We start from the raw sequence: 27,920 nt of genomic DNA, 5'->3' as shown, positions 1-27,920 counted from the left end.
TGATGATCCACTGACTACTCATGATACAAGGGGGACACTGTCTAGACTTGTTTGGTCACAGTAAGCAAAGGTCTGCACCAGGCTCCTTGGAATGATATGTTTTGATCTAACTGCACCAGGCATTAGCATTACAAGGTTTGTAAATACATAGCCCAAACCACAGAACTTTCCATTTCAATAAAGCAGCCTCCATGAGAAACATAAAATGCATTGTTCATGTGAAGACCTTTTCAAATCAGTCAACCAATCCTTCTGCATAACTGCCTGCCTTTTCGCCATCCCAGAGGAGAATTAATGTCTTCAGCTTGAAAGGAAACAGCATCACTAACTACAAAATCTGTGCAGTCTCCTTAAAAGGATGCTTCTAGGAGTTCACTTGTTTGGGTTTTTTATGTGTCCTTATCCTCTCTCTTGCTGGCACATCAGAGACAAACTCCCAGGCTTGCAGGAGTGGGTTCAAAATCACAAGGAAAGAATCACTTAAGTATGATAGTTGTGCTCTTCTGTGCTGTTACTGAAGGTTCAGTTTCAGCAATGCAGATAAATGTGCACAGCAGCTTAGCAAAAAACTTTTCACCTCTCCCTTAAAACAAGTACTAAATAATTCATCTATGCTAATTAAACAGGAGCTCAAGAAACTTTAAGAGAAACTTGGGTTACAACACAACATGAGATTTCCATGGGAACTGTGATGACAGTGAAATTCAATTCAATCAGCATGGACAGTTTTAAGACATTTCTTGCATACCTGATAACCTTTGATTCTTTCCATCTCTTTGCTGGCCAGTGGATTGCTCTTTACCACACAGACCAAGGCTTTCACAGCTGCATACAACCCTTCCACATCTGATGCCATGGCTACAAGTCCCAAAATAGCAGCAGCCCCCCCAACGTACTGCAGTGTAGTGGCAACAGGTTTGGGGACAAATGTTCTTACTCCTGAGCACAGACAGAACATGAATTAAAATATATTCAAATCGAATTTCTGCAAGAAATAATTGTGAAACCGTGAAAGTAATTTTTATTTTAGCATTACTTGAATTGCAAAAAGGATGTTACTAGAAGAATTCAAAAGAGGATGTGTAAGAAATACAGAACAATAGTTTATAAAAAAGTAATTGAATGCATTTTCATAATGATGAATCATAAACTGAAACAAGCACCCCATATGAGCAAAAAAAGATAATATATCCATAAAATATAAAGATGTTCAATAAATACAACAATGCACCATTACATTCATCAATCACATGATTTATCTTCTAGATCTAAGTTCTTATTGACAAGTAATGAATAACTTTAAACCACAATAACTCTTAAGTGCTCAACTCACCCAAATACCCGATCAAAGCTGCACCAATGGAGCGTGCTGGTCCATTCAAATGCCCTGCTGAATTATGTAGGAGCTTCACAGGTGTGGCATTTTCATGAGAAGAAATTGCCAGCTGAAGAGAACAAAAAAAAAAAAAAAGAGAAGGGATTGAAGGGAAGAGGGTTTTTTTTATGCAACCCTAAAATTCATAACTTATGAATTTCCCTACTGCGATCAGGAGTAACATACAACAAATCCAGCTCAAGCCTTAGGAGAGATGCTCTATCCTTTTGATCATCTTGGTGATCTTCCCTGGACTCACTCCAACAGGTCCATGTCCTTCTTGGGCTGGGGACCTCAGAGTTGGATGCAGCCCTGCAGGTGGGGTCTCAGCAGAGCAGAGCAGAGGGGCAGAATCCCCTCCCTCCCCTGCTGCCCAGTGTTTTGGATGCAGCCCAGGACATGTTTGGCTCTCTGTACTGAGTGTACATTGCTGGGTCATGTCCAGCATCTCTTCCACCAGCAACCTCAAGTCCTTCTCACCAGGGCTGCCCTCAATCTGTTCATCCCCAGACTGGATTGATACCAGGAATTGCTCTGACCCAGGTGCAGCACCTTGCACTTGGTCTTGCTAAACCTCTTGAGCTCCCAATTGGCTGACTTCTTTGGGCCCACCTAGCCCTGGAACTCATCCAGATCTCTCTGGATGGAATCCTGTCCTTGAAGTTTGTCAACAGCACCACTCACCTTAGTTTCACCAGCAAATGTGCTGAGGGTGCACTTGATCCCTCTCTGTCATTAATGAAGGTATTAAATAATACTGGACTCCTAAAGGACAGCACTTGTCACCAATTAGGACTCTGAGCCATTGACTACTACCCAGTAGATGCAACTGTCCAACCACTTTCTTATCCAGCTTAACAACCCACTCATTGAATTAATCTTTCTCCAATTTAGAAAGATGTTGTGGGGGACTATGTCAAAGCCCTTCCAGCAGCCCAGAAAAATCACATCTGTAGCCTTTCCCCTGTCCACTGATGCAGTCACCTCACCATAGAAGGCCTCAAGGTTGGTCATCTAGTGCCTAGAGGAGCTGTGAGCTCTCACTTCCTGGAAGCATTCAAGGTTAGGCTGGAATGCACTTTGAGCACCCTGACATGGTGAAAAGGTGTCCCTTGCCCACAGGAGGGGGATTGGACTAGATTGTTCCTGGCTGCATTGAGCAGATTGTCTTGAAGTAAGTTAAAAGAAAGGAAAAAGTCATCCATATTAACCCACTGATTTCCCAACATACCTGTTTGGCAATAGCTTTACTATCCAACTTGTTGTAAACTTTCCTTATTTTTGCCACTGTAAATGAAGAAACTGACAGTGCATAGAGACCAAAGGAGACCTTCTCTTCTGGTACCAAAGATACTGGTGATGGATTGATTCCTTCAGACTTCGAATCTTTACCTTAAAGACAAAATAGAAGTTCCCCTCATTAATGGCCCTGTTTTTCTTTTAAATTTGAAGAGTAAAATCATAAGCAACTTATACTGCAGAATAGGTACAAAAGATTCTGCAAATAGCTGTGATGTGATACTGTCCAGCCTAAGGGTTGTAAACTTCCTTTCCTTTCTGAAGGAAAATGAAGCAATCAAAAACCAGAAAAGCATTTGGTAAACCTGCATCTTTCCCTGTGACAAATGGCTTTTTACTACAGTTTGATAGGAAAGCTGCCTTGGAATGCTATGAGAGATACAAGATTCAAAGGGAGTACATAACCATAACTTTAAAATTTTATATCCTTTCTAATTTAACTTTCTACGGATAAATACGGTATACAGTATGATGATGACAGCTTTAAGTCTTTCTAACTGGTTTAAAACCAAAGTGAGGAATACAAACACTTCTCCTATATCTCACACAAGAATCTGGATTTCTATCACCCTCTTCAACAGCATCTACTAAACTTCCTATGAACAGCAAGCTTTTCCTCCCTGCTCCTACATACTGTCTCAGCTCCCCTGCCAGTACACACACACAGTTTCCAGCCCAAATTACCAGGTGCCACCTGTACTTACATGGAACATAAACAGCTTGGAAGCTCCCCACGTAGTTTGGTCCCAGCTCATAAATGGTGCTGACCCCTGGCGCAGGCAGCACTTCCTCCAGGAAGTGTGTGGGGCCCAGGCGCCACACCAGGGAGGAGAGCTGGCGCTGAGCGGGCGGCGTGCCGATGTAGGCGTACACCGTGCTGACCACAGGGGGGTTGGCAGAGCCAGAGCCACTGGGGCTGCTGTGGATGTAGTGAAGCTGGGAGGGAGCAAAACACAGGCAAAGTTAGTGAGGGAGCAAGGGTCCAAAACTGCTTTTCCATGCCAGGGGAGGTATCAAATGATTGCCATGTAATGCAGGGTGTTCTGACGTCATGCTGAACTAGATGGTGAAGAACATTAAACAGAAAGGAAATACAAAGAGGAGAAGTGGCTATCAAAAGATGAAGGTGTGTATGGAAATACAGGAGGACAGCATGAGAATTCTGTGCCCAAAGAGGCTATATCTTGATTCTAAAGACATGGTGCTCAAAGTAGTGTTGTCTCTCCTTTCCCAGTCTTTGGAAATAACAGCATATCAAGCTGAAGTGCAAATGTAATGAACTAAATTCAGCCAGACTTTTCAAACAATTAAACAAATACATGAGTAAGATCCTGTAAAACAGTAACAACCTCAAAGGCTTTTTTCTATTTACCTTGTAAAAATTCTGTTAGCAGCTATTGCATGACTACACATCCAGAGAGAGGGCCAGACAGACACTCATGTTGATGCCTTAAGTTTTAGCTTTCATATTTTTCAGATGTACTGCATTGGTGTGTGACTCTGAACTTCATATAAAGTGTTAGCAAGTTCTCTTCACAGTTCAGTTAGACAAAATAATCTTTTTCTAGCCTGAGAACCAAGGACATCGTTGCAGCTTTAGGGTCAAGAAGTATTAAAAATGGCCAATTGAAAAAAGCAGAGGATGGGACTTCATAACCTGAAGCTGTAATTAGACAACCCCAATATGTAAATGGACCAAAACTTACAAAGGTGTGAAAACTCATGACCAGTCGTTCATCCTGCATCCATCTTGGGTGGAGTCACAGCCAGGCTCTTGTACTGCCCAAGGTGTATCCTTTGAAGGCATTTTAATAAATACCTATTTTATTCCTTTAACACTGTCTAGCCTCTGTTCTAGGTTGCCCCTCTACAGGCATCAATGTATTACAGCTGTCAGCATAACAACTTACTGTAGTCCTCCTCTTGCAAAAGGAATACTGGGAGGAAAACTGTGAAAATCAACACGTTGTTTTACCTACAGTAACATTACCTATTTAAACCCCACACCAGGTTAAGCCTTATCCCTTAAAGCTCACACCTGACAGGTGTCAAACGATGTTTGGGTATCTCTTGCAGCTTGGGAATATTTTTGTACTCGGTGGACAGGTCCACAGTGCTCTTCACTGCTCTCTGCAGTTTCTTTCACCTAACAATGAGGTACTGACCTTTGCAAAATTCTTGTAAGGTTTTCTAATTGCACAGGGAGAGAAAAATCACTCCAAGCAGTAAAAGCGAGGATTTAAAGATTTATTTTACCTTAACAGTGTTGACAAGCTGTCCATCGAGGTAGAGTGCAGCTGTGCTGTTCTTCAGCATGCCTTTACTCATGACCAGAACCAGGTGATGCCACTGCCCTTCCACGATGAGGTCACCGCAGCGGAAACGGGCACAACAGGGAAGGATTTCATAAAATGATGATTCCTCACTGAAGTCATCAACTAAAGGAAAAGCACCAGTTAGTGGGCACCAGCAGAAATGTTTTAAGACCTTAAAAATCTCATTATATATTCAGACTTTTGAAAATTGTATTTTACTCCTCACCTTCTCCCCTCCCTTTGAAATTTTAGCTGGAATTACTAACCAAAACCAAAGCTTTTACTTTCTCATACTGCCATGCAAGTCACAGGAGGATCTTTTGTTGTTTTCCTAAAGAAGTTTCTACAGCAGCAGTCACCAAGAAACAACAGATGTCTCCCCAAACCCACAGAGCTATTTTTCACTTTTCTCACTCCGCAGAGAGGACGATACCTATACATGCAGACTTTTTATTCCTACTTTCACTTCACAAAAATGACCCTTACTCTACTTATAAGCTGTCCCAACAGGGAAAAAAAATAGATTAAAAAAAATCCCCCAAAACCCAGGGAATGTTTCAACAGAAACCATGAACTTTTCAGATCCCTCTTCATTCTTTCATACTGCAGGAAAAGAAACCATTAATCCTCTTACCACAACAGCTGCCTGCACAGGGAGAACACTCACTTCTTTAGAAACAGCACAAGGAAAATGTTAAAAGTAGAGTACTTAGAACTAACATTCAGATACAAAAATAATCTCAAGTTCTTTTTCTCAGCCAAACATCTCTGAGCACAATTCTTGCTCTCAGGAAGGGTCCTTAAATCACCCCATTTCTTCTCAGAAGATACTGTCAGCGCTTCCAACCCCCATGTTGTGCACAGCACTTCCAATTTCAGTTCTTCAAGTCCCTACCTGCTCAACACTCAATAGTACATCACTAACCATGATTGAGACACAGGGTAGCACTTGAGTGAAGCAGAGTGTTCTGGTTCAATTAAAAAACAGTCTTTAAAGTCAGACACCTTCAGATGTTCTCTGACAAAGCCTTTTCAAATCCAATCTCTTTCAGGGAATTTGATTATAGGTGCTCACTAAACTAAAAATATATGAACTATAGCTTCAGTGCAGGTTAAAGCAATTAGTGTGAAAATAAACTTGCTTCATTCTCTAAGAATTTAGTCCCCCTAAGAAAGAAAGCACTGTCAGTATCTTTGCAATTTAGGAGGTTTAATTCCTACTTTATACTATGGGTTTTCAGCTCTCAAGTTTCAGGTATTGAACCTGACTTCTACTAAGAGAGACTGCTGCAGTTAATGATGTCAATGTCTGCTTGCAGATTATTCCTTATTTTCATGGTAACAGTCCCCTTAGCTGTTCATGGGAAGTTGTTATAATAACAACAGTTGTATGAATTCTTTATTAGTGCTGCCTACTCAAAAGTAAAGAACAGAAGCAGGAATAGGTTCTGACAACCATTTGGGCTGGTCTGAAACACAGAAGGCTGCCCTGCTCCTCTCAGCTCCTCCACAGACCCAGTATATAACAGCCTGTCAAAACCAACCACTTTTGGAGCCTCCCATGGAGCTCCCAAGGCTGGAGACAGGAGACAGCTCATCCTCAAGCCCCTGAGTGCACTGATAGTTCTCTCTAGAAAATTTAGTGGGATCACCAGCTTCACTTAGATCTTCACTACACCTCTGGTAATACCTCCTTTGGTCACAGATAATGAATGGAGACACCAAAATTTCTGAAAACTGATCACAGCATTAAAACATGAAGTAAATTACCGCCTTCAAAAAAACCCCTCCAGTACTGGGACTATCCAGACTGAAAAAGCCTTCAACCTGTTAGTTTACTATTTCCAAACTTCTTCAAAGCAAAGACAGTTAAAATTTGTACCTCAAGACCTTAAAAGATGATGTCTAAAATGAATGACATAAGGCAAAACCTTTGAAAATCAATGATGTACTCCCTCCCCTGAATACATAATACCTGGGATTTTGACAAAAATTTTTCTGTTATATACAGACATCAAATCTACTTTGGAAATTATAAAAGCTCCGTAAATTAATGTTTACATTTTGCATTTTCCCATTGTCAAAACCCATCAGGAAATGGTGAAGCAGTAACAAAAGTTCCAGCAGTCACAATTCTTCTGGATACTGGGTTTAAAATAAACTTGCTGTTGCATGTCTACAATACTGTCAGCATTAGCTGATGATGAGGCACAACTCTTACCATAATTCTGAAGCAATTCTTCTTTAGTTGAAACAATCAGAGAGCGGTCTTTTGCTGAGAGGACGATGGCAAGGCAGACGTAGTGCTGCTCCGAGGAGTTCGCACGCCGCACTACAGTGAGGAGTCTCACAGGATGGTTATTGGGAGGTGTACTAAAATGTTCAATACAAAACCAGGTTGAGTAGCTTAAACCAGATGGTGGTGGGAAAAACCTTTCACCTAAAAATAAAAAGAAAGCCCATTACATAGTTGCAGTAGGTAGTACTTAGGATACCTATTTGATCCTGTTCCTTTTTTCGTATCAGCTCAGCTAATATCAGTTGTGTTTTCTCAGATGCTGAAGAAGCCTCTGCTGATGGAATCTCTCTACCACATACATCTAACTCCACTTAATATTCCAGGATGCTTCCTCTAATTCTATCTTACTGCAGAAAGCCTTCAGCTTAGGTTTTAGACTTTACTACTTTTTTTAACTACGTGACCATGTTCAGTTAATCCCACAGCATACCAGGTACCCAGAGGGTGAATGACCTACAACATGTAGAAGTGATAGCAAACTATTTAGATGAGGCTTTTGTGATGGTGTGTGTGCAACTACACCTGTAATAAATGCAGTCAAGGATTCGGCAGAACAAAGTCACAAGTACAGTATTGCAATTCATTTGACATTTCCTATTCTACACACTACTACCTCAACTTTTTCCTTAATGCATCTGGGTTATTATTCATACACCTTGGTTGATTATAATTTAGCCTTCTACTTAAAGCTTTGCATTTTAAAGCCATCTCACATTTATATTTTATATTGCTTTTCATTGTCTTGAGGGCAACAGGCAACAGAAACACACACACAAAAGAAAGTTTTTGATTGTGAGTGCACAGCATCCAACACCATACTATCAGTTCATAGCTAACCAATTAGTCTAAGAGAACTATAAAACACTCTGTTACCAGTCATACTGGAGTACTCACCAGTTCCAATGCCGCTCACAACGGCGCCATCCACAAGTCCTGTAGTAACAGCATTATTTGTAGGTGCATTGTGAGGAGCCAGACTTGGCAAGAACAGGCAGCTGTTAAACACAAGACCAGCAACACACCGAAATTTATGGAAGTCAATGGAAGCGGAGTTCAATACAAACAAAACACGGCTTCAGAAAATATACCATAAGCACACATACTTTGTGACTTTACAGAGCAATGAAAAATAGGAATTAATTCTCAAGACTGCTCTAGCACAAAGAGCTTTGGCAGTGTATACCTTTGGTGTGAAGATATAGAGTCATGCCCATGTGGCTCCATAGCCTAAGATGTTCCCTTGTGGGCATGTGCATCTTGCATCAGACTTTGAGCTGTTCTGAGCCTTCGAAAGAGACTGGACCAGCTAAATAGTCTCAGGATCTGGCAACTGCAGACTAATGATGTTCTTAAGAAAGTATGCTCTCACACTAACATGTTACCAGCACCCACAAATCTTCTGAAGCAAACACAATGAAAATTCATTTTGCCAGCCTATTTCAAGTTCTTTGGTCCAGACAATTTTCTTTTCTCTTACTAAGGATGTAGAACACAGGTTAGAGTACCATTTAATTAAAACTAATTCTGTTCCTGACTGTATTGGATATTAAGGCTAGATGGGAAAATGGGAGCTGCATCCTTGCTTTGCAGAGCTGAAAAGAGAATGTAGAGAGCAACAGAGCTCCCAAGTCTTCAGGTTTTTCTATTCCATTTTCATAACCAGAGACCAAACATTTTCCTTTAACACATGTTGAGAATGGTGTCATGTTTTCATCTTCTGAATAGTTAAACTGTATTACATGATCCTCATAAAGTGCCTCACTCAGCAGGTGTTTAATTAGAGAGAGAAAAACAAGTGGTGCTAAAAGATAAAAAATGAGCTAAGCATGATATCCAGGCTATGCCTCCAGTTAGTAATACTGGGGGTTTTCAGTTATTTGAATTCACTACAGCTGCATTGTCTGCTTTATTTGTATTTCTGATTTGCCCACTTCCACATTTTCATGTTCTTCAGTAATTTTAAGTGGGTCTCAGAATTCCTGTGCCATCCAAATGTCATACATAAATCCCAGCAACCCTTCAAGGGTATGTTGGCACTCCTTTGTTTTAAAAGGGATGTGAAACTGAGAGAGTCCTATCAATGATACATACTTAGTTTTTTTCACTTTCACACATGGCAAGCAAGCAATTTTTTATGAAGGTATTAATAAATGATAAAGTAAAAATTTATGTGACTTGAAGCATTCCTTTCTCCTCTATCAAGAGTTCATTTGTTCCTTACTTGCAAACAAAAAGTCTATTAAAAAGTACAAGCATTCCTTTGGGAAAAAAAGGAAGTAAGCAAACACTACGCTGTGCCCCACGCTACTGGAGAGCGCTGCGGGACCTTACCCGAACCCTTCCAGAGATGTGTCAAACTCGATGAACGCCGGCGTCACCGATGATCCGTGAAGCCTGATATCATGTGGGGTTGTCATGGAGACCAAACACTTGACTCTGGTCAGGGGCACTGTGCTCCCTTCTGCTGGCTTCAGCAGGCTCCTGCTTATCCGATAGTGGTTGTCCTCGTGCACGCCGAACACGCTGTCAGGACCCAGACCTTCTGTGGAGGTGACCATGCTATCTGCAGGAGAAGCCAAGAAACAACACAGCATCTCAAAAGACAGGCATTTTCAGGCTGTTTCTTTGGACTTTTCAAGTCCAATGGAATAGCTGGATTGGCAGTCATCATTAGCTAGTTCAGCTTGTCAAAAGATAATGAGCTGTGCAGCTTTGCTTTGATTATAAAAATGCTCAACACCAAGGTGGGAAGATGAACATCTTGTGCAACATGCCAAGGAAAATTTGTGGAAAAGCTAAGGGGCCTTTTATTACCTAATGTCAGCACAGTGTTCTTTCTTCAGAGGGGCCTCTTCAGATGCATTCCTGCTACCTGACTTAACAGGCAGGGAAAATTCTATTTTTCAGATGCAGTGACTCTGTGCTAGAAGCCTCAGAGCTCTTAGCAAGCAGAACAGCTCAGTAAACTTAGCTTAGGCAATTTAACATAACTAGTGGTATTCAGGTATCTCTCCCTAGGCTAAAAACTTTCTAGACTGGGGTTTTCATAATTTTCATTGTTTAATTTTCCCAGCAATAATACCCTAATGCAAATATAAATTAAAATAAATAAATAAATAAATAAATAAAGCACAGGTCAAGAGAGTAATCGAATCTCTTCTCTCTTTTAAAACTTACTGAACACGATAATATAACATGAATTCAGTTATTTTATTTTACTTATTTCGTAATTCGATGCTCAATCAGCATCATCTAAGATACCTTCCAGTTTCTTTTAAGTAATTAAAGGATTTCAACTAACATATTTTTAACGATATGTAACAGCCAACCATACAATGACCAAGTTGACACACAGAAATCAATACCTCATGCTTTGGAAAATTTCCAACCATTTATTTGTATTATAATTTACTGAGACTCTCCTTTACTAGATGAATGGCCACTCTCTAGTTCTACAACTCATGGATAATAATAGAAGATTGAGCAGCACTTTATCTGACACCTTACTGAATCCACAAGAAATACTACATAGATATAATGACTTGTGGTGTGCATATGAAAGTAGCTGAGAAAAAATAATGTTAAATAACTACAAATGCAGAATCTACCCAAGATTTAAAAACAAACTACTACCAAATTTATCAGCTACTGCTCCTAAAATAAAAACCTATAATTACCTTGTTGGTTATATATTCAATATAAGTATACTACATTCCCTCCGGTTTTAGAACTTTTCCAGTCCAGTTCTGATGATTTCACATTCATACAAAGCTAGGGTAAAGCTAGGTTTTTACAGATGTTTATCTAAAAAATTAAATAGGTATGCAATTGGGGGCTATCAGTGAAACATTCTTTACACACATTTTTAGCACTTCAGCACCTACTTCTCATTTCTGGTTCAAAGCTCAGTGAGCTGGGTTTGTGCACTCGGTACTGCTTCAACAGCTTTTTGTCCCAGGCTCCGCAATTCAAAGGATTTCCCAAGCGTAAAAATTCCCTAAGAAAGAGAATAAAAAAATTTGGAAGTCATTTTATCTATTTATCTGCCTATAGTGGCACCAAATCTAATAGGACTTTAAAAAAAGACAGTAATTGCTTGCAATAAACATAACTTTTAACTAAGAAAAGAAACCAATGCATTATTATGATCCATAACATACTTGATCCATTCAAAACTATTTAATTTTGGAACACATGCTTTCAAAAGTTGACACTAATTTAAATAATTAAGAAATTTTGATAAAGTAATTTATCATAAAATAAAGTAATTTTGTTAATTCCCTTCTCTTCATTTAAAAACTTGGCAGGAGAACATCAGGACATTTGATGACGTTCTGGAGAGGCAGAGTTTACCAGTGTGTCCTATTTGGTTGGGGGAATAATTTCACAGCTGTATCTCTAGATAACTACAGTATCTCTCTATAGAGCTACCCAGGCTATTTAGTGTCTATGCTCAGGCAAGCTTAAGTCCCTGTAATGTGACTACCAGCAAGAGGGCTCCTTGCAGAATCCCTTCTGACACAGCTACATGTCACTGAAGGGCACCAAGCAGCTGTCCTGGCTGCAGGTCAGCCAGCCAGTGATCCATAGGAGATAATACAATTAAATTCCCTCTTACAGAATCCCAGCATGGTTTGGGTTGGAAGGGACCTTTAAAGGCCATTTGGTCTAAGCCCTCTGCTGTGGGCTGGTACAGCTTTCACTTACACTAGGTTTTTCAAAGCCCTGTCTAATCTGACCTTGAACAACTCCAATGATGGGGTATCCACAGCCTCTCTGGACAACCTCTTTCAGTGTCTCACCTCCTCCACTATAAAAAATGTCTTCTTCATGTCTAATTTAAATCCAGCCTCTCACAGTGTAGAACTCATGGCACTGGTCCTGTCACTACAGGCCCTGGTAAAAAGTCTCTCTTTGTCAAGAGACTATTTGATGAGAAATAAAATGGGATATTGTGCTATCACTATCACATCAGGTCACAAGGTTCTCTACCACTGCCAGCCATTTACTGCAAGCCAGGAACAGTGCAGGCTGCAGGGCTCAGTCCAACTGAACTTCAGGGCTATCCTGACCTCAACACCATGGGCTGCAGAGCCTGGGAGGCCAGCCTTTCAAACATCCTTTGGAGTGGTGGATGCAGGGAGTGGTCTTCATCTGCCAGAGCAGCACTGCATCTTTGCAGAAGTCGTGCATGGAGCCCAGCTTCACACATGACTTGCTGGTTTCTCTCTGTATGCACCAGGGATTGCAGGATGTTGGCCACTGCCAGCTGCAGATCCAGTGCATGCTGAAAAAGAGAACAGGACAGGGCTTGAGAAAGTGCAAACTGAGGAGGAAAACAGAAGAAAGGTTTTATACATAATAATAGAAAAGAAACTACCATTAGCAATAAATACAGAAAATTAATTATATTTAAATATATGTGCATGAACCTGTGTGTTTTCAGAGGGTGTGTGTGCATGTGTCTGTGTGAAGAAATACTCTGTACAAAACAGGGCAATTAGTTAAACAAAGGATTACCAGAACTGTGGTCAAGAAAAATAATTCAGGTAAGAATGGTTAAAGTAAGCTTTACTTTTTACCAGCAAAAAGTGCCACCTTAGAGAGAACTAGCAACTCTTAGTTTTGTGACTATTAAGCTGTTCCTAGTATCTTCACACAGAAACATAATCATTTAGGTTGGAAAGGACCTTTAAGATCACTGAGTTGAACTCTTAACCCAGCGTGGCCCAGCCCACCACTAAACCATGTCCCCAAGTGTCACATCTACATGTCTTTTAAAGACTTCCAGGCCTGGTGACTCAAACAGTGCCCTGGGCAGCACATTCAAGTGCTTAACAACCCTTCTGGTAAAGACATTTTTCCTAATATCCCACCTAAACTTCCCTTGCTCAACTTGATGCCATTGCTTTTCACCCTATCACTTCTTTGACTTGTTGAGACTGCCCCTTCCCTTGCTACAACCTCCTTTCAGGTAGTTTTAGAGACAAGGAACCTCCTTGAGCTTCCTTTTCTCCAGGCTAATCATCCCCAGCTCCCTCAGTTGCTCCTCACAGGACTGGTGCTCCAGACCCTTCTTCAGCTCCTCTGCCTTTCTCTGGAAATGCTCCAAGCACCTCGATGTCTATCTTGTAGTGAGTGTCCAGAACTAGACACAGGATTTGGGGTGCAGCCTCAGCAGTGCTGAGTACAGGGGCATGATCCCTGCCCTGGTCCTGTTGGTCACACTATTGCTGATCCAGGCCAGGATGCCACTGGCCTTCTTGGCCACCTGGGAACAGCTGGTTCATACTGCAGATCAGCACTCTCAGATCTTTTCCAGCCACTCTTTGCCCAGCCTGTAGCCCTGCCTGGGGATGTTGCGACCCAAGAGCAGAGCTCAGTACTTGGCTTTCTTGAACCTCACACAGTTGCTTCAGTTCATCAATCCAGCCTGCAGAGATCCCTCTGCAGAGCCTTCCTGCCCCTTCAGCAGATCAACACTCTGGCTGAACTTGGTGCCATCCACAAACTGACTGAAGGTATACATGAGTCCCTTGTCCAGATCAACACAGATACTAAACAGAGCTGGCCCAGTTCTGAGCCCTGGGGAACACCCCTGGTGACCATCTGACTTCACCACCACTCTGGGCCTGGACACCCAGCCACTTTTTAACCTAGCAAAGAGTCCACCCACTCAAGCCATGAGCAGTTTCTCCAGGAGAATGCAGTGGGAAACAGTGCCAAAAGCTGTACTAATGTCCAGGTAAACAACATGCACAGCCTTTCCCTCATCAACCAAGAGGGTCACCTTGTCACAGAAAACCAGGTCAGTTAAGCAGGAGTTGCCTTTCATAAAGCCCTGCTGGCTGGGCCTGATTCCACAACTGCTCTGTATGTGCTGCAGCATGAGAGGCAGCTCAGTGAGCACTTTCACCAGCTCCCTCAGCATCCCTGGGCAGATCCCATCAGCCCCACAGATTTGTGAGTGTTTAAGTGGTAGATTGCTAACTACTTCCCCATGGATTATATGGGTTTCATTCTGCTCCCCACTACCACCATAACCTCCACAAAACTGAAGGCATATGCAACGTAATTGTTGAATTCATGTCATGAAGACAGGAAGTTACCACACTCATCACCAGCAGAGACCAAGAAAGAGGAATCTAGGAATCCAGTAATTCTTGCAAGCTTTCAGAACCCTTTCTTTTTAAAATAAAAAGTATTCTCCAGGGAAGACATCTCAAAAAAAAAAAAAAAAAAAAACCAAAAAAACTACAGAAGTGATCTCCAAAAATGTCCAACAAATCCTTCATATAACAAAGTACCAGCAGACATTTTGAGTTGGAAATTGTACAAAGCAGTTGGTACAACTTTGGGACTAGAACACATTCCAGCTTCTTTAAACAGTGTGTATAGACTGAGTTGCGATGTTCAGTCCTGTGCCCTCCTCATGCTATGCATTAATACCTAATACATCAGAGAAAACATGAATTAATCCCAGTGCTTGGAAACTTACCTGATGGCCACTTAAGACCTTTCTTTAAACTTACATTACTACCAAGAGTTTGAAAGAGATAAATAAAACAAAACCCATGAAATAAAGCAATTCCTGTTAAGACTTCTATGCCATCAGTTATTCAACTCAGTCTGTGAAATACATTAGATTTTCAGCACAAAATGAGAGGACATCATCAGCTCTCCTATTTCCCAGTCATCCTTTTCCCCAGCCACTCTCAAAGCTTCAGACACATTTTTCCCCCTACCTCTGGGTGTGTAGCAGATCCAACAGAGGCCAGAAGATCCAGCATTGCAAGCATAGCACCAGGGTGAATAATGACTGCATCAGAGCTTTGCATGGACGTGGGTCCTGTTTGGAGTTTCACTTCAGCTATGTTTTTCTGAGGGCAAACAGGAGGTGTTGAAACAGAATGATATGCGTGCCTGCAGGACAGAAAACATCCCATGGTTACAACACCCAGCTATTATGAGCTCTGCATTTTTCAAACAGCTGTAAAATTGTACTGGCCTATAGATATTACTCCCTTTGCCTTTCTCTTCTCTCAATTAGACAGAATGAGTGCTCCCTTCTCAAACCTGCTAGGCATGTTTCCCTAAAGACAGCCTGGAGAGATTTCAGTTTCTCAACTATTCTTGAACTTGGAAGTGTTTTCCCCAGGTGCTACACGGTTTCAAGAACTTAAGAGTTTGTTTTATGGCCTCCCTCTTTTTATTCTAGTTGCAGTGGCAACACACAACTGCAGTGAGTGACCTACCACTGCTCCTGTTCTCGGGATAAGCCTCCTCACTTGCTTTTCATTAACAACCGCTTATGAAACGTGCTTTCACAAAACTCTCAGCAATCTCTAATCAGCCTAGGGGAATAGAAGGGTGGTCTCTGTGTTTACTCATGACAACAATCTGTATGTTCTCAGTCCTTCCCTAACTGCTACAGCAATTTGGTTCTACATTAAGATGCTTTAGTGTGACCCAGTGAAAAGGGGATTTGACACACTGACTTAGAAGCTACCACTCGTCCTGAGGAATGCAGACATGTTCTTCAGTGAAACTCTTGGAGATATCAGCTTGATGCCATTCTTCTTTCAGCAAGGGTTTCAACACACAAATAGCATAAGCAGCTTACTGAACATATGTTTTCAAGATTGTGCTTTAGAAGCAAAAGTGAGATTAAAAGACTCATGCTCATCACAAAAAAAGAAAACCAAAACACAGAAGAAGCCCCCACAAGAAAAAAACACAAACTCAGAAAAACCCCAACCCAAATCACCCATAGCTCATAGTATTTATCCTATAGACTTATTTGTAGAAGAAATAGAACAAACTGTGTAAGCATTTTTTTAATGATCACATATTGTCGTTTGTTCCATAACTGAATATAGCAAACCAAGAAGGGTTTCTTCTTATCAAATCAATTGAAAGAGGTATTTTCTCTCTTCTGCTCTCAGTGACAGAAATTTACTCAAACCCTGACCCTAACACAAGTTAAGACTCAGAGACTCGCTGTGCCTCACCCTTTACACACCTCCAACAATGCAATCTCCTTCTCCTGGGAAAAACAAGACATAGATGGGAGATGAGGAAGGCTGCAAACACAACTCTGTCCTAAACACAGCCATCAAACCCAATCCCCAGCAAGAAACACATCTGTGGGGGAAGACTGAGACACTGGATTATTCAGCCTAAGACAGGACAACAGGAAGCACAGCGCAATCTTCTTGTGCTGGCTGGAAACCAGGTTCAATAAATAATGTTCCAATAAAAAGGTTTCTACTGAAAAGCTTTATGGCAGATCAGCAACAACTTGGCACCTGAACAACCCAAGAGCATTGTTCTAAAGAGAGTTTTTAAGAAAAATTCGATTACTGAAGCTTTACTCATTCAGCTAATGCTTACAGGAAACAGAAAATAATATGGCAATTCCACTGATCCAACCGCTAAGAAAAAGATCTCCCTACATGAATTTTTCCAGTGTTTTTTTACAAACCCTCAAGACCAATTTTCTGAACCTCTCTGTCAGCCCCACCACCTATGGAAACATCTAGCTGGTAAGGAAGGTTTTACTGTTTCTTTAAAAAATAAATGGAATTAAGAACAGTGTGACAACTGGTAATACTATCACAGAGATGTTATCTCAAGCCTCTGCCTGACTTACTGCAGAGATTGGAGCAATTGTTTCTCATGCATCCTAAAGGCATTGCTCTTCATCTGAAGGAGGAAACTGCAGCCTCCTTCCAATGTCACCTTGAGCATTCTGATGCAAGTTTTACAGGATGCAATCAAAAAAACTAAATACCCATTTATATTTGAGAATTCACTTCAGTCTAGTGAAATTCCATTCCTTAAGACATTCTGCCCACTATTAAGCACAAATTTTACTTTTAAGGACACTGATCTGCACTATCGCTTTCACCTTGTAAGGTAAATTGTGAGGTTATAGCATGGTAGTACATGGAGAGCATAACAAAAACATTGCTCAGTCTGAGTCACAAACACAAATATGATCCTGGTCTCAAACCACCTGGACTGCAACATTCCACACAACTGAAAAGGCAGTACAGTCCAGACTAGGCTTCCTGTTAGCAGTCTTAAGAAAAAATTATCTTCTTAAAGCTCATATTATTGAAAGTTTTTCACATAATTTTAAAATACCTTCTATTTTTAGTTTGTCCATATAAGGAGTACTTGTATCACATCAACAGCGAAAAAAACCCCAGTTTGTAAAGATATCTCTACACAGAAAAAAGAAAACAGATCTTACAAAATTCTTCAAAAAAATTAATTAACTGTTACAGCTCTATGAGTCAGAGTAGAACTTGCAATAAATTAATTTAGCCATGCCTCTACATCTGACTCCTTTAAGGAACAAGAAGAGAAGAGGATAATGGAAGAAGGCAGTGTACATAAGATTACATGCATCTGTATGTCTAATCTGTCTAATTCAATAAAAAATATAATAGAAGAAAAATTTATTACTAAATATAACTTTAGTTATATTGATGCAAATTCCTACAGCATTTTGATCTGGAAACAAATAAGTTAGATTTACTGTACATAAATCCCCAAGAGTGATCACCATCCAAACTCTTTTAAAACAATGGCTAAAAATACTGCAAAGTCAAAGTTACATTCCATTCACTACCCAGTCAGGACCAAAATATCCTAAAAAAAAAAAAAAAAAAAGAATGCTTATTTCTGCCAAAATTTAAAACAATCAAAGAGCTGTAAAAGCTGTAGTTCTTAATTCAAGTTACACAGGTGTGGAAGAACAATGCACTGCAGGTAACAGGGAACACAGCCATGTACTTCCATCCCAACATGTGCTGCAGGAGTCCCACCTACTCCATAAGGAGAACACTTGGAGGGCAGCACTCCCCAGGGAAAAACAGCTTGGAGAAGTGACAGACATGTCTGAGAGAGAATATTAGCATATCAGTGCATCCAAAACTGTTCTAGACTGTGTGAGAGACCAGAACTGTGCTATTTTTGTTTATAAGCATTATTTGCGTGCACAGTGTCTGCTTGCTCTTTTAGCCAAACAGAGAGCTCTCCCTCAGGCATCTGTCTTACAAGTCAAAAGGCAGAAAACCAGGCCACAACAAGAAGGGAGATCCCAGGGATGCAAAGCAAAGGAGACAGAAAACAATAAAAGAAGAGCAAACACTTCTCTGGGAAGAGTCAACTTTGACAGAATCTGACCGTCTCTGACATTTAGGAGGAGAAAAAAATAATATTGGACTACAAACCCCAAGCTGCTTATTTTTGAAAGCAGAAAGATCACAGCTACTGGCACTGAATTCACTAGGAATGACAAACATTATGCTGTGAGAAAGCAGACAGCTGTTCAAACAGACTTTTTGGAAAGCCTAATTCTATTTTTTTACTTAAAGCATGCTTTTCAGAAAGGATCTGAAAGTCATCCAGGCAAGCGAGATCATTCTTTCTGTCCACTTTTACTTTGAGTCTTAAACAATTTGTTACAACCCAAAGGCCTTTTTTGTTTGTGAAAATCCATTTCAAAGGCACTTAACCCCAGCAAGTTACATTACTGTACTGGAGATTACCTGAATTGCTGAAAGCACCCTACAGGGATAATGACTTTTTAACCTACCCAATCTTTACCTCGGCTTTTCAAGCAACTGCTTGCATTTTCAGTACTACAAAAAAACCTGAGGGAAGCCTAACGTATCTATTAATATATAGCTATATTTATATTTTAATTTCCAGGCTGCCATCAGCCAACCATCTGGCACTCTTGCTCATCACACCCTGGAATCAGCTCCTGTTTGGCAGGCACTGCTTGTGTTCTGCTGCAAGCCTTTGCATAGCTGTGTGTTGGAGTAATTCAGGGAACCTGAGCAGCCCTGCCAGCTACACCTGGGAGAACAGCAAAATGTAGCAAGGGGATGGGCAATCTGCAACACTTCAGGTGTTGAATTTGCAAAGAGCCTCCACAGGAAACACTATTTTCTCACATGTTTCTTCAGCCTAAATGACAGGGAAAAGACTTCGGCAGCTAAGGTTTTTCTCTCTAAACTGTAATCTTCTTAAATGTCTCAGAACAACAGTCTAAGAGGTTCTGGGTTACTGGGAAGGTTCTTTTGTCCAAGCCACTTCCTGTAGAATATCCAGGTAACTTGGGTAACATCACTCAGTAAAGAAAAAATGTTCTCTTTACTAACCTGCTTTAGTATAAACATTCCTTTCAAATCAGTTTCCAAAAGCATCTTTGGTTGTTTTCCTTTACAAAACATTTTACATTCCAACCACGAAGCTTGATGGCATATCTTAAGCAGTATACTACTTAAGAATGATCATATTTTCTACACATGGCACCTGCATCTCAGATAGCCTTGTGTCTTTCAAAAGCCTTTTTAGCTTTCAAAAGCAAATCTGTCTAACCTGCATCTGTAGATAGTGAAGGGCTGCTCCCTTCCCTGGGGACTCCAGGAAAATTTTTTTTGGCATTTGCACAAGCCTGTAAGTAACACTATTCAGACAGTAATTTTTATTTAAAAAAAGATTTAAAATCTACCAGACACATTAGGATGTATAAGAAAAGACAGTAGCTTGGGAGTGAATGTGGGTGCTTGGATTTCTGAACTGAGCCATTTGTGTCTTCTTTCCAAACCTTTTAATTCAGCATGTCTCTACATCATTAGGTAGTCAAGTACTGACAGGTTCATTCTTCACTTTTTATTCTCTGCAATTACTAACAAATGAGCACCTTTATAAGCTATTCACCTTCCACAAAAGTAAGCTTTCTTAAAAAATTAGTCAGGAAAAAAGAAATCCTGCTGTATTCACTGATCTACTAGCATAGTCTGAATGTCTTTGAACTGCTCCTGAGAGTGTCATATATACCTCCCTTAGATCATTTTTTATACTAGGATTTACTTGGTTTTGAAACACAAGCCTAACTTTAAGTGCTGTGAGAATCTGGAGACATCTCTGATCACTGCCTAGGATTCACTATGAAACATGCCTTTACATTTTTTTATCCAGTAAACACACAAGTGAAAATGCACACCTCAGAACAGCAATTTAAAAGAAAAATGCCTCCCCCCAAAACTATGAAACACAACAGCAAGAGAGAAAAATTGGAAATGAGATCAGCTTCTCTTGGAAGGGTCGGTACCTTTTCCTGGACAAAGCTGGCGTACCCCAAGGAGAGGGGAGAGAAGTCTCATTTGTCAGGCAAGGAGGGATCTGTTCTGCACGACTACAGACAAAACAGACAGGGGTAGGACAGAGAGGTTAGAGAAGAAACCAGAGGCCATAAGCTTGTTAGTTTTACAAAAACACCAATAAAGTGGTTACATCCCTCAGAAACAACACGGATGACAAAGGCAAACAGGTGAACACACAGACATGCAAAGTGTGCACAGGTCTTGGGGTGTGACTCTGCACTGTTTGTTCAGAGCTCTGCTGAGATTTACTGACACCAGCAGAGCAGAATATCTTTCAATGTTCAACAGCAGAAATTCAGAGGACAAAGTAAAGCTTCAGTAAATTAGGTATAACAAACAGGGGTAAGAAATAAAGTCAATGTAAATTAAATAATGAATGATGAACAGAAAATTTAAAGAAGGAAAAAATTACTGAAAATAACAGCCAAAAAAGGACATTGGTGAGGTACCTTATGCAACATCACCATGGGATTTACTTACCCCATTGTTTCCTCATTCTCTGCTCTTAGCCAGTGTCATGAGTAACACATTCTTAATACAAATTGTCCTCCTGCTACCTGAATGCTTTAGTAATGCTTTAAAATGAGATCAAATAAACTGATTTCTGAAGTTGGCTTTTTGGTGAGTGTATGAGTGTGTGTGTGTTAGGGTGGATTTTTGGTTTGTTAGTTCTTAAAACTTTCTTTAAAGAAGAGAAAAGCATTAAGATCTGCTGCTTTGGGGGCAAGATGGCCCATCTTATTAGAACAGGGTCACATGCATTCAAAGGCTGGGGAATAAATAGCTTCAAGGTCTCACAGATACAAAGCTTAGGTCTGTGTTTCATGTTTTGTACCTTAAACTGTGGGCAAAAACTACTTTAAGATGAGCCAATCTTCAATACACACTTCACAAAGTTTTACTGCAATTTTGAACCAACTTTAACATATATTTCTGTTCATTTCAAGTCTTATTATAATTTAAGTTAAAGTTGTTTAACTCTGGGAGTGTCTCCCAATTAAATTTTAAAAAAAACCTGATAATATACAGACTACCTAGGACTTTAAAGAACAAGCAAATCCATGTAAAACAAGACATCAGTCTTATGTGCTAGCAAGGAGAAAAGGAGCACAGGGAAGGCCTTATCAGTCTCTAAAAGTACTTGAGAGATGGTCACAGCAGCAGAGTGTCCATCTCTTCTCCCAAATAATTAGCCAAAAGGCAAGAGGAAATGGCCTCAAGTTGAACTAGGGGAAGTTTAGATTTGATACTTGGAAAAAAAATTCACCAAAAGGTTGTCAAGCATTGGAACAGGCTGCCCTCAGATGTAGCTGAGTCATCATCCCTGGGGGTCTTTAAAAGATGTGTAGATGGGGCACTCAAGGACATGGTGTAGTGGTTGAGTGGGTAGTGCCAAATTTACAGTTAGACCTGATCTTAAGAGTATTTTCCAACCGAAATGATCCAATGTTTCTAAATTAATAATGGCATTATTTAATCATTTACTTTAAAGCTCCATATCAAATGAAACATGAAGATATGACATTTAACAACCAAACTTTCATTTCACTTAATAAAAGGATAAAAACCTAGTAATTCTAATGATGATAATGCAACCTGTCAGCCTGTCAACCAACAGGTTGCTCCAACACATTAAATATAACCATGAACTGGTATCTCTATCTTAACTGCATCCAACATCAGAGAGAATGCTGTACACCCTGGAGAACACCAGCAAGCTAAGTCATTATTTGGTCAGATGTTGACACTTTCTCGTCCTCTCAGTGCAGTGAAGGAAGAAGGAAGTAGATGAAAATGGAAATACAAAAGCTTGCAATAAAGATATCTGAAGAGAACTATTTTGGGGAACACTGGCGTGGGGCAGGCAGAGAAGACGAAAGAAAAGGAAGAAAATACAAAAAGCAAAGTTCATACCTGTCAAAAGAATCTGTTGCTACCTTGTAGAGATAAATAAAAAGTTTGCTGCAGTGCCTTAGAGTAGGTGACACAGAATCCAGGGATATTAGGTCATCATCCAGAAGTCTCTGAAACAGTTGTGTATTTGAAGGGAAGACATTCAAGGGACTTATTTTCCTCAAGTCCGAGAAGCAGCCAAGTAATCGAACAGCATCTGCCAGCTTTTCATACTGGATCTCTGTCTTGAAGAAGTGAGAGTTGGCTGGCTCATAGCGCATTGCTGCAGTCAATGTGCAGAACACAGTGTGAAGCAGTTCAAACACTTGGTTCTGGTTTACTTTTTCCCAGCCATTCTTAGGTGGTGAGCACAAAGATCTTTCCATGGCAACCAGTAAAGATGTGACGTACACAAATCCACCGACTTTCCTAAAAACAGTTCTTGTGCGGTGACTCTCTCTCAGCACCAAGAGTAGAGCCTGTGGACAAAACAAACAATCAAAACAGGGAAACAACAGCACCAACAAACAGCAGCATTACAAACAGCTTGGAAAAAGGCAGGAACATTTTTACTAGCAAAAAACATTTGTGCTAGCAAAATCCTCGTGACATTTGTCCGAATTAGGTAATGCCTGAAGTCTCTGAAGATCAACTTTGTACTACAAAAATTCTCATACTCAAAAGTTTACAAAATAAAGAAAAAGAGTAGGAGGAAAAGTAGAACATTGCCCCTATTTAGAAATAAGAGATTACATTCCAACAGCAAAGACCTGACCAAGCCCAGAATGGACCCCAAAATTGCCAGGTAATTCTCTTAGTGACAAGGTGGAGAATATCTCTGTTAGGAAGGAATCCTCTCTGCCATGACACTTCACAAACAATTACAAACAGGAGCAGGCAAACATCTTCTTGCAGCAATGAGAAATCTAAACCTTGGAGGATCCTAACAATCTCCTAGAAATCAAAAATGCAGAAGCACCTGGCAGCTATGAAGCCACAACGGCATTCATATATAACAACTCAGTTAGCAAATTCAGGCAGTAAAAATTAATCAAATAAGCCCACTTATTTTTAGCTTTCCTTGATGAATCTCTGAACTGAGACTGAGACTATACTTTAAGAGCTTCTGTTAAAAAATAAGCCACAGAGAGAAACAAAAATGGACAAAACCTTACTTGCTGAATAAATAAATGGTATAAACAGCAGAAAATGCATGAACTTGGGTAACAGAGAATAATAGTCATTATCTGTAAGATTAGGGGGTAGGGAAGCCCCTCCACACAGCCAAAAACAAACAAAAAGAACACCCATCATAGGAAGTTTAACTCATATGTGAATATACAAGAAAAAAAGTTTCCTTACAGAAAACATCATAAAAACCAGAAAAATGTTATTGATACAGAAAAATAAGCTGGGGGGAATTTTCCATGACCAAAAGTTTACTTCTTCAGAATCAGGCTGCTTTTTTAAGCACTCAGAAGACAGACAGTGAAATAGCAAGACTGTCATTCCTCTGAAGGCAGTATCTCCTTTCCTGACAAACCTGAACAAACAGTAAGAGACACATCACCATTCTGTTCTGGGCTGTCAGTTCCATAACCAAAACTTCTGAGAGAAGCACCATGGAAGACAAGTACAACAGGTCAAGGGAAAGACAGAAATCCTGATTTTCTGTTAATTCCTCTGGGGAACTGCAATACCTTTTCTCTCCCCTTAAGTAAGGTAAATAACACATGCTCAAAAATTACTGAAAACCTTCAAAACATTACACAGTAAATGAATAATTGTATTACTAGCTTTCCTGACTGTATTTTGGAATAATATGAAGCTGTCCATCTGCCAGAAAAATACTACAGCTCCAGATAAACCCGGATGTCCAAGTTCTCTCCATTAAGACTCGTTTGCTTCCTACTATTTGCCTCAGCTTTTCTAAAATAAATCAGTATTTTGTCAATTAAAAAAATAACATTAGTTTCTCTGAGAAGAAATTGTGGGTCTAGATTAGCAAACAAAACACCTAGCACAATAGAAAACAGTTTTCTTGCTTCTTCCTCTACTCCCAGCCTTACTTTTTTACTATTCCACTATTTTGCTTAAGTAAGTTATTCAGCTTTATCTTCTACTGTGATCATTCCAATTTGCATTTATATTAATTATTTCAGCATTCCCAGATACAAATTGGTAGATTTAGATGCCACAGAAAATGCAAGCCAGCACTGAAAATAAATGTATGTTGCTTGCTTTTTTCCCCCCATTATTTTTAATCCCACCAGGAAAAATTATCATAACTTATATCAAACTGTATCATAACTATAATATCAAAATTAACATATTAGCAGAACCTCATTCTCTATCCACAAAAGTGATGATGCTAAAAACATATTCACTAGTCTCCATCATCAGTTCTGAAGCCTACCATGTATAGATGATAGAAAATAAAAAAAAAGGATCAAATATATGTATTTCAACTCCAGAGATAATTTACATACAGCAGCTGAACACCACCAATCCAATCCAGCTCAATGCAATGCCCTTGTCAGTGTTTTCTCTCTTGGAACCACATCTTAGGAGCAAGAGTGCTGAAGAATAATTTTGGAGTTTGAAAAAAAGAGGTCTCTGAGTTCCTCAGAGAGAAATCAAAATGCAGGGTTTGAATTAAAACTTTTGCATGGATTAAAGTATATTAAGCCATTCATACATGAAATAGAGATGAAAGCTTAAGTTTTAAGTAAGTTAGTTTAAGTAAGTGAAAGTAAAAACCTTAGACTTTAGGGTGAAAAACAAGTTTAGTGAGAGCTCAAAAACAAAAACAAGCTTCAAAACCAATTCTCAGTGGGAGCTCAAAAACATAGTTTTAGATAATAAAAATATATTAAGAACATTGCTTACATTTTTCAGATAGCACAGATAGGCCATACACGTAGATTATACGCAAACTTTCACACTAAAAAACTAGAATTCTAACAGGTTAAGAAGAAATGTTTCAGATTCGTGTTTTTAGCTCATTGGGTAATTTGTTACTAAGAATCCATATACTGGAGTGAGAGCTCTCTCTCACTGTCTCTCCTCACTGCGATCATCATCGCCCAGAAGACAGCAACATCAGCCCTCCCAGGGCCTTGCACCAGGAGCTGCTTCTACTTCTAATCAGGGCTTTTCTTCTATTTGGGATTCTATGCTGAAAGCTTTTAGCACGGACTTTAACACTTGGGACTCTTTGCCTTTTGAGACTGATGTGCCTTTCCAATAAACAACTTCATAGCAACTAACAACTGCTCAGCTTTTAAAGAGAACAACAATCCCGACAAGAGCCCCTCACCTACCCTTAGGATGTCGGTTTTGAGCTGCAGCTCCGTGGGTGGGGCCGAGTGCATGAGCCCCAGCAGGGTGCCCATGTCGTCCTCCCCGCTGGGTGACAGCACCAGCTGCTGGATGATCATCAGGGCGTGCTGCCGGCACTGCGGGTACTTCACGATGTTGTGCACACACCTGGCACCACCAAACTCCCTGAAAATGCCTGCTCGGAAAGAGGGCGGCAGGGTAAGAGCTTTAAGAGTAAGCAAAATATAACCAGTGGCAAATAATGACAACAAAACAACACTAGAGGTGTTTACTTTCATTTCTACAGAATTGTCTTGGGTTGCAATACAGGACGTGACCAAAAGTATGTATTCTATCACCTTCTGTTGAAACCAGGCGAGGCAGTGATCCTGATCTCTGTGGAAGATATTCTCTGCTAATGGGTCATCTGTTAAAACCAGGTGGGACAGTTCTTTATCTTTCCCACAACCCATCCTTCCTCCAAGGAGATATCTTATGTTAATGGGCCATTGAGTCCCACTGTATGACTGATAAATTTACACCATCCCATTGGGAGATGCTCCAGCCAGGGGGAGGAGACGAGCATTTGCTACCTAGATAGAATCTGAGATTTGGAACACCAAGGCAGCCTTTTCCACTGGATTCCAGAGGAAAATCAGATCTTCCCAGATCACTGGATCTTCAGAGGAAAACTGCACCCTTTTCCAGGAGCACTGCTTCAACTGAACCACATCTGTCACTGCAGGAAGATGCAGCCACCATTTAATGGGACTGCTACCAACACCCTGCCTGATGAGGTGTCGGGTTGCACTCTGACTCTGTCAGTGTTTGGGGTTTGTTCTTTGTAGTACTGTATTTCTATTTTAATTTTCCCTAGGAAAGAACTGTTATTCCTATTTCCCATATCTTTGCCAGAGAGCCCCTTAATTTCAAAACTATCCTAATTTGGAGGAAGGAGATTTACATTTTCCATTTCAAAGACAGGCTCTAGCCTTTCTTAACAGACAGCTGTCTTTCAAACCAAGACAAGAATGAAGGACACAGTTTTATCTCTATGGATGTGTAATGATTTACTACTAATTCTCCTCCCCCAACACAAATAAAAATAGAACTTCAATGTCTTCTTGTCTTCTGACAAAATTTTTCACTAAAGGCATTGAGTATAAGGATGGAGGTCAGTTCTAAGTATTTCCTCAATAATTCTGTTACTTCAACAGCAGTTACTCTTCATTCTAGAGGTCAAAGGGTCTCAGGATGAAATAAAAAAATGTACCAAACTCTCTGTGTTTTGTGATGACCATAAACCATTCTGGCTTAGGGTAGTGTTTGTCTTACACTGAGCTAAAACCTAAATGCAGTATGAACTGAAAATATAACTACGCTGTTTCTGGACAGGAGCACTGGTTGAGAAGTGGTTCGGTCTATCCACATGATTTGTAAGATTCCACAGAAGATTTTTTGTGGCAAGACCTATCTCTGTAGAGATTAAGCTTATGCCAAACAATCTTTTTCAAGTTTACTGGCTACCACCATAACTGAAAATTATATGAAAATCGATTCTGAAAACATTACAAATCCCAAAGTAGAATATATATGGCATATATAATGTATGTTTAGTACAGTGTCAGCACCTAGGGCATTGCCCTATGTTAATTACTGAAGATGAAAACTGACTGGGGAAATGGATCAATGCTGCATTACTGCATCAAAAGGGATGATTTTCCATTTGACTATAAACTCAAAGAGCAGTTTAAATGACCGAGTTCAGGATTAACAAGTTGATTCCCTCTAACATATATACACAAACATTAATTCCACTATCCATTTCCTGCCTCCTGCTTTCTCTGATGTCCTTTGGATCAGAGATGGAATCAGTGCAAAAGGAGAGGCCTCAGACCTGCAGACAGGTGAGTTTGTTGCACCCCTTCACAGGTAAAGTCCATCTCCTTCATGCTCAGGTTTTCATAGAGACTGGGTAACATTTTATATTTCTCCCACTCTCAGTGTAGGTTCTCAACTATCCAGTGAACCTGTGTGGGTCTGGACACCCAAATTTCCTGCTGAAATATAGTTAGCAGTTATGCAATACTCAGGGAAGCTTATCAGAGACACTGGTTTAAGGTCAGAAATCATAGCACTGAATGTGATATGAACCACTTCAAGGCTGTGCCCGCTTTTGCTCCTGTGATAGCCTGTAACTTCTGCTGGCCTCTGGATACAGTCACTGAGTT

At 40.2% G+C, this 27,920-nt stretch overlaps 1 protein-coding gene across 8 annotated transcripts in view; it reads right to left on the bottom strand.

Moving 5' to 3' along the window:
• WDFY3 (WD repeat and FYVE domain containing 3) overlaps nt 1-27,920 on the bottom strand; it is a 150,979-nt gene that overhangs the window by 45,383 nt on the left and 77,676 nt on the right. For 6 of the 8 annotated variants that reach the window (XM_033059623.2, XM_033059616.2, XM_033059619.2 and 3 more), the window contains 14 exons: nt 25,692-25,885; nt 22,390-22,847; nt 20,424-20,507; nt 15,034-15,211; nt 12,361-12,575; nt 11,173-11,285; nt 9,620-9,851; nt 8,183-8,283; nt 7,211-7,429; nt 4,931-5,112; nt 3,379-3,610; nt 2,607-2,767; nt 1,334-1,445; nt 749-939 (listed from right to left, as the gene is read on the bottom strand). In XM_033059623.2, the coding sequence (XP_032915514.1) occupies nt 749-939; nt 1,334-1,445; nt 2,607-2,767; nt 3,379-3,610; nt 4,931-5,112; nt 7,211-7,429; nt 8,183-8,283; nt 9,620-9,851; nt 11,173-11,285; nt 12,361-12,575; nt 15,034-15,211; nt 20,424-20,507; nt 22,390-22,847; nt 25,692-25,885 (2,672 nt within the window). The remainder of the gene's footprint in view (nt 1-748; nt 940-1,333; nt 1,446-2,606; nt 2,768-3,378; nt 3,611-4,930; nt 5,113-7,210; nt 7,430-8,182; nt 8,284-9,619; nt 9,852-11,172; nt 11,286-12,360; nt 12,576-15,033; nt 15,212-20,423; nt 20,508-22,389; nt 22,848-25,691; nt 25,886-27,920) is intronic. The other 2 variants (XM_033059620.2, XM_033059622.2) reach the window with 1 other exon arrangement.

Source organism: Catharus ustulatus, chromosome 5, assembly GCF_009819885.2.
Source record: "Catharus ustulatus isolate bCatUst1 chromosome 5, bCatUst1.pri.v2, whole genome shotgun sequence".
Classification (NCBI taxonomy): Eukaryota; Metazoa; Chordata; class Aves; order Passeriformes; family Turdidae; genus Catharus; species Catharus ustulatus.
The sequence above is the reverse complement of the archived record's forward strand: the minus strand, read 5'-3'. Positions and strand labels throughout refer to the sequence as shown.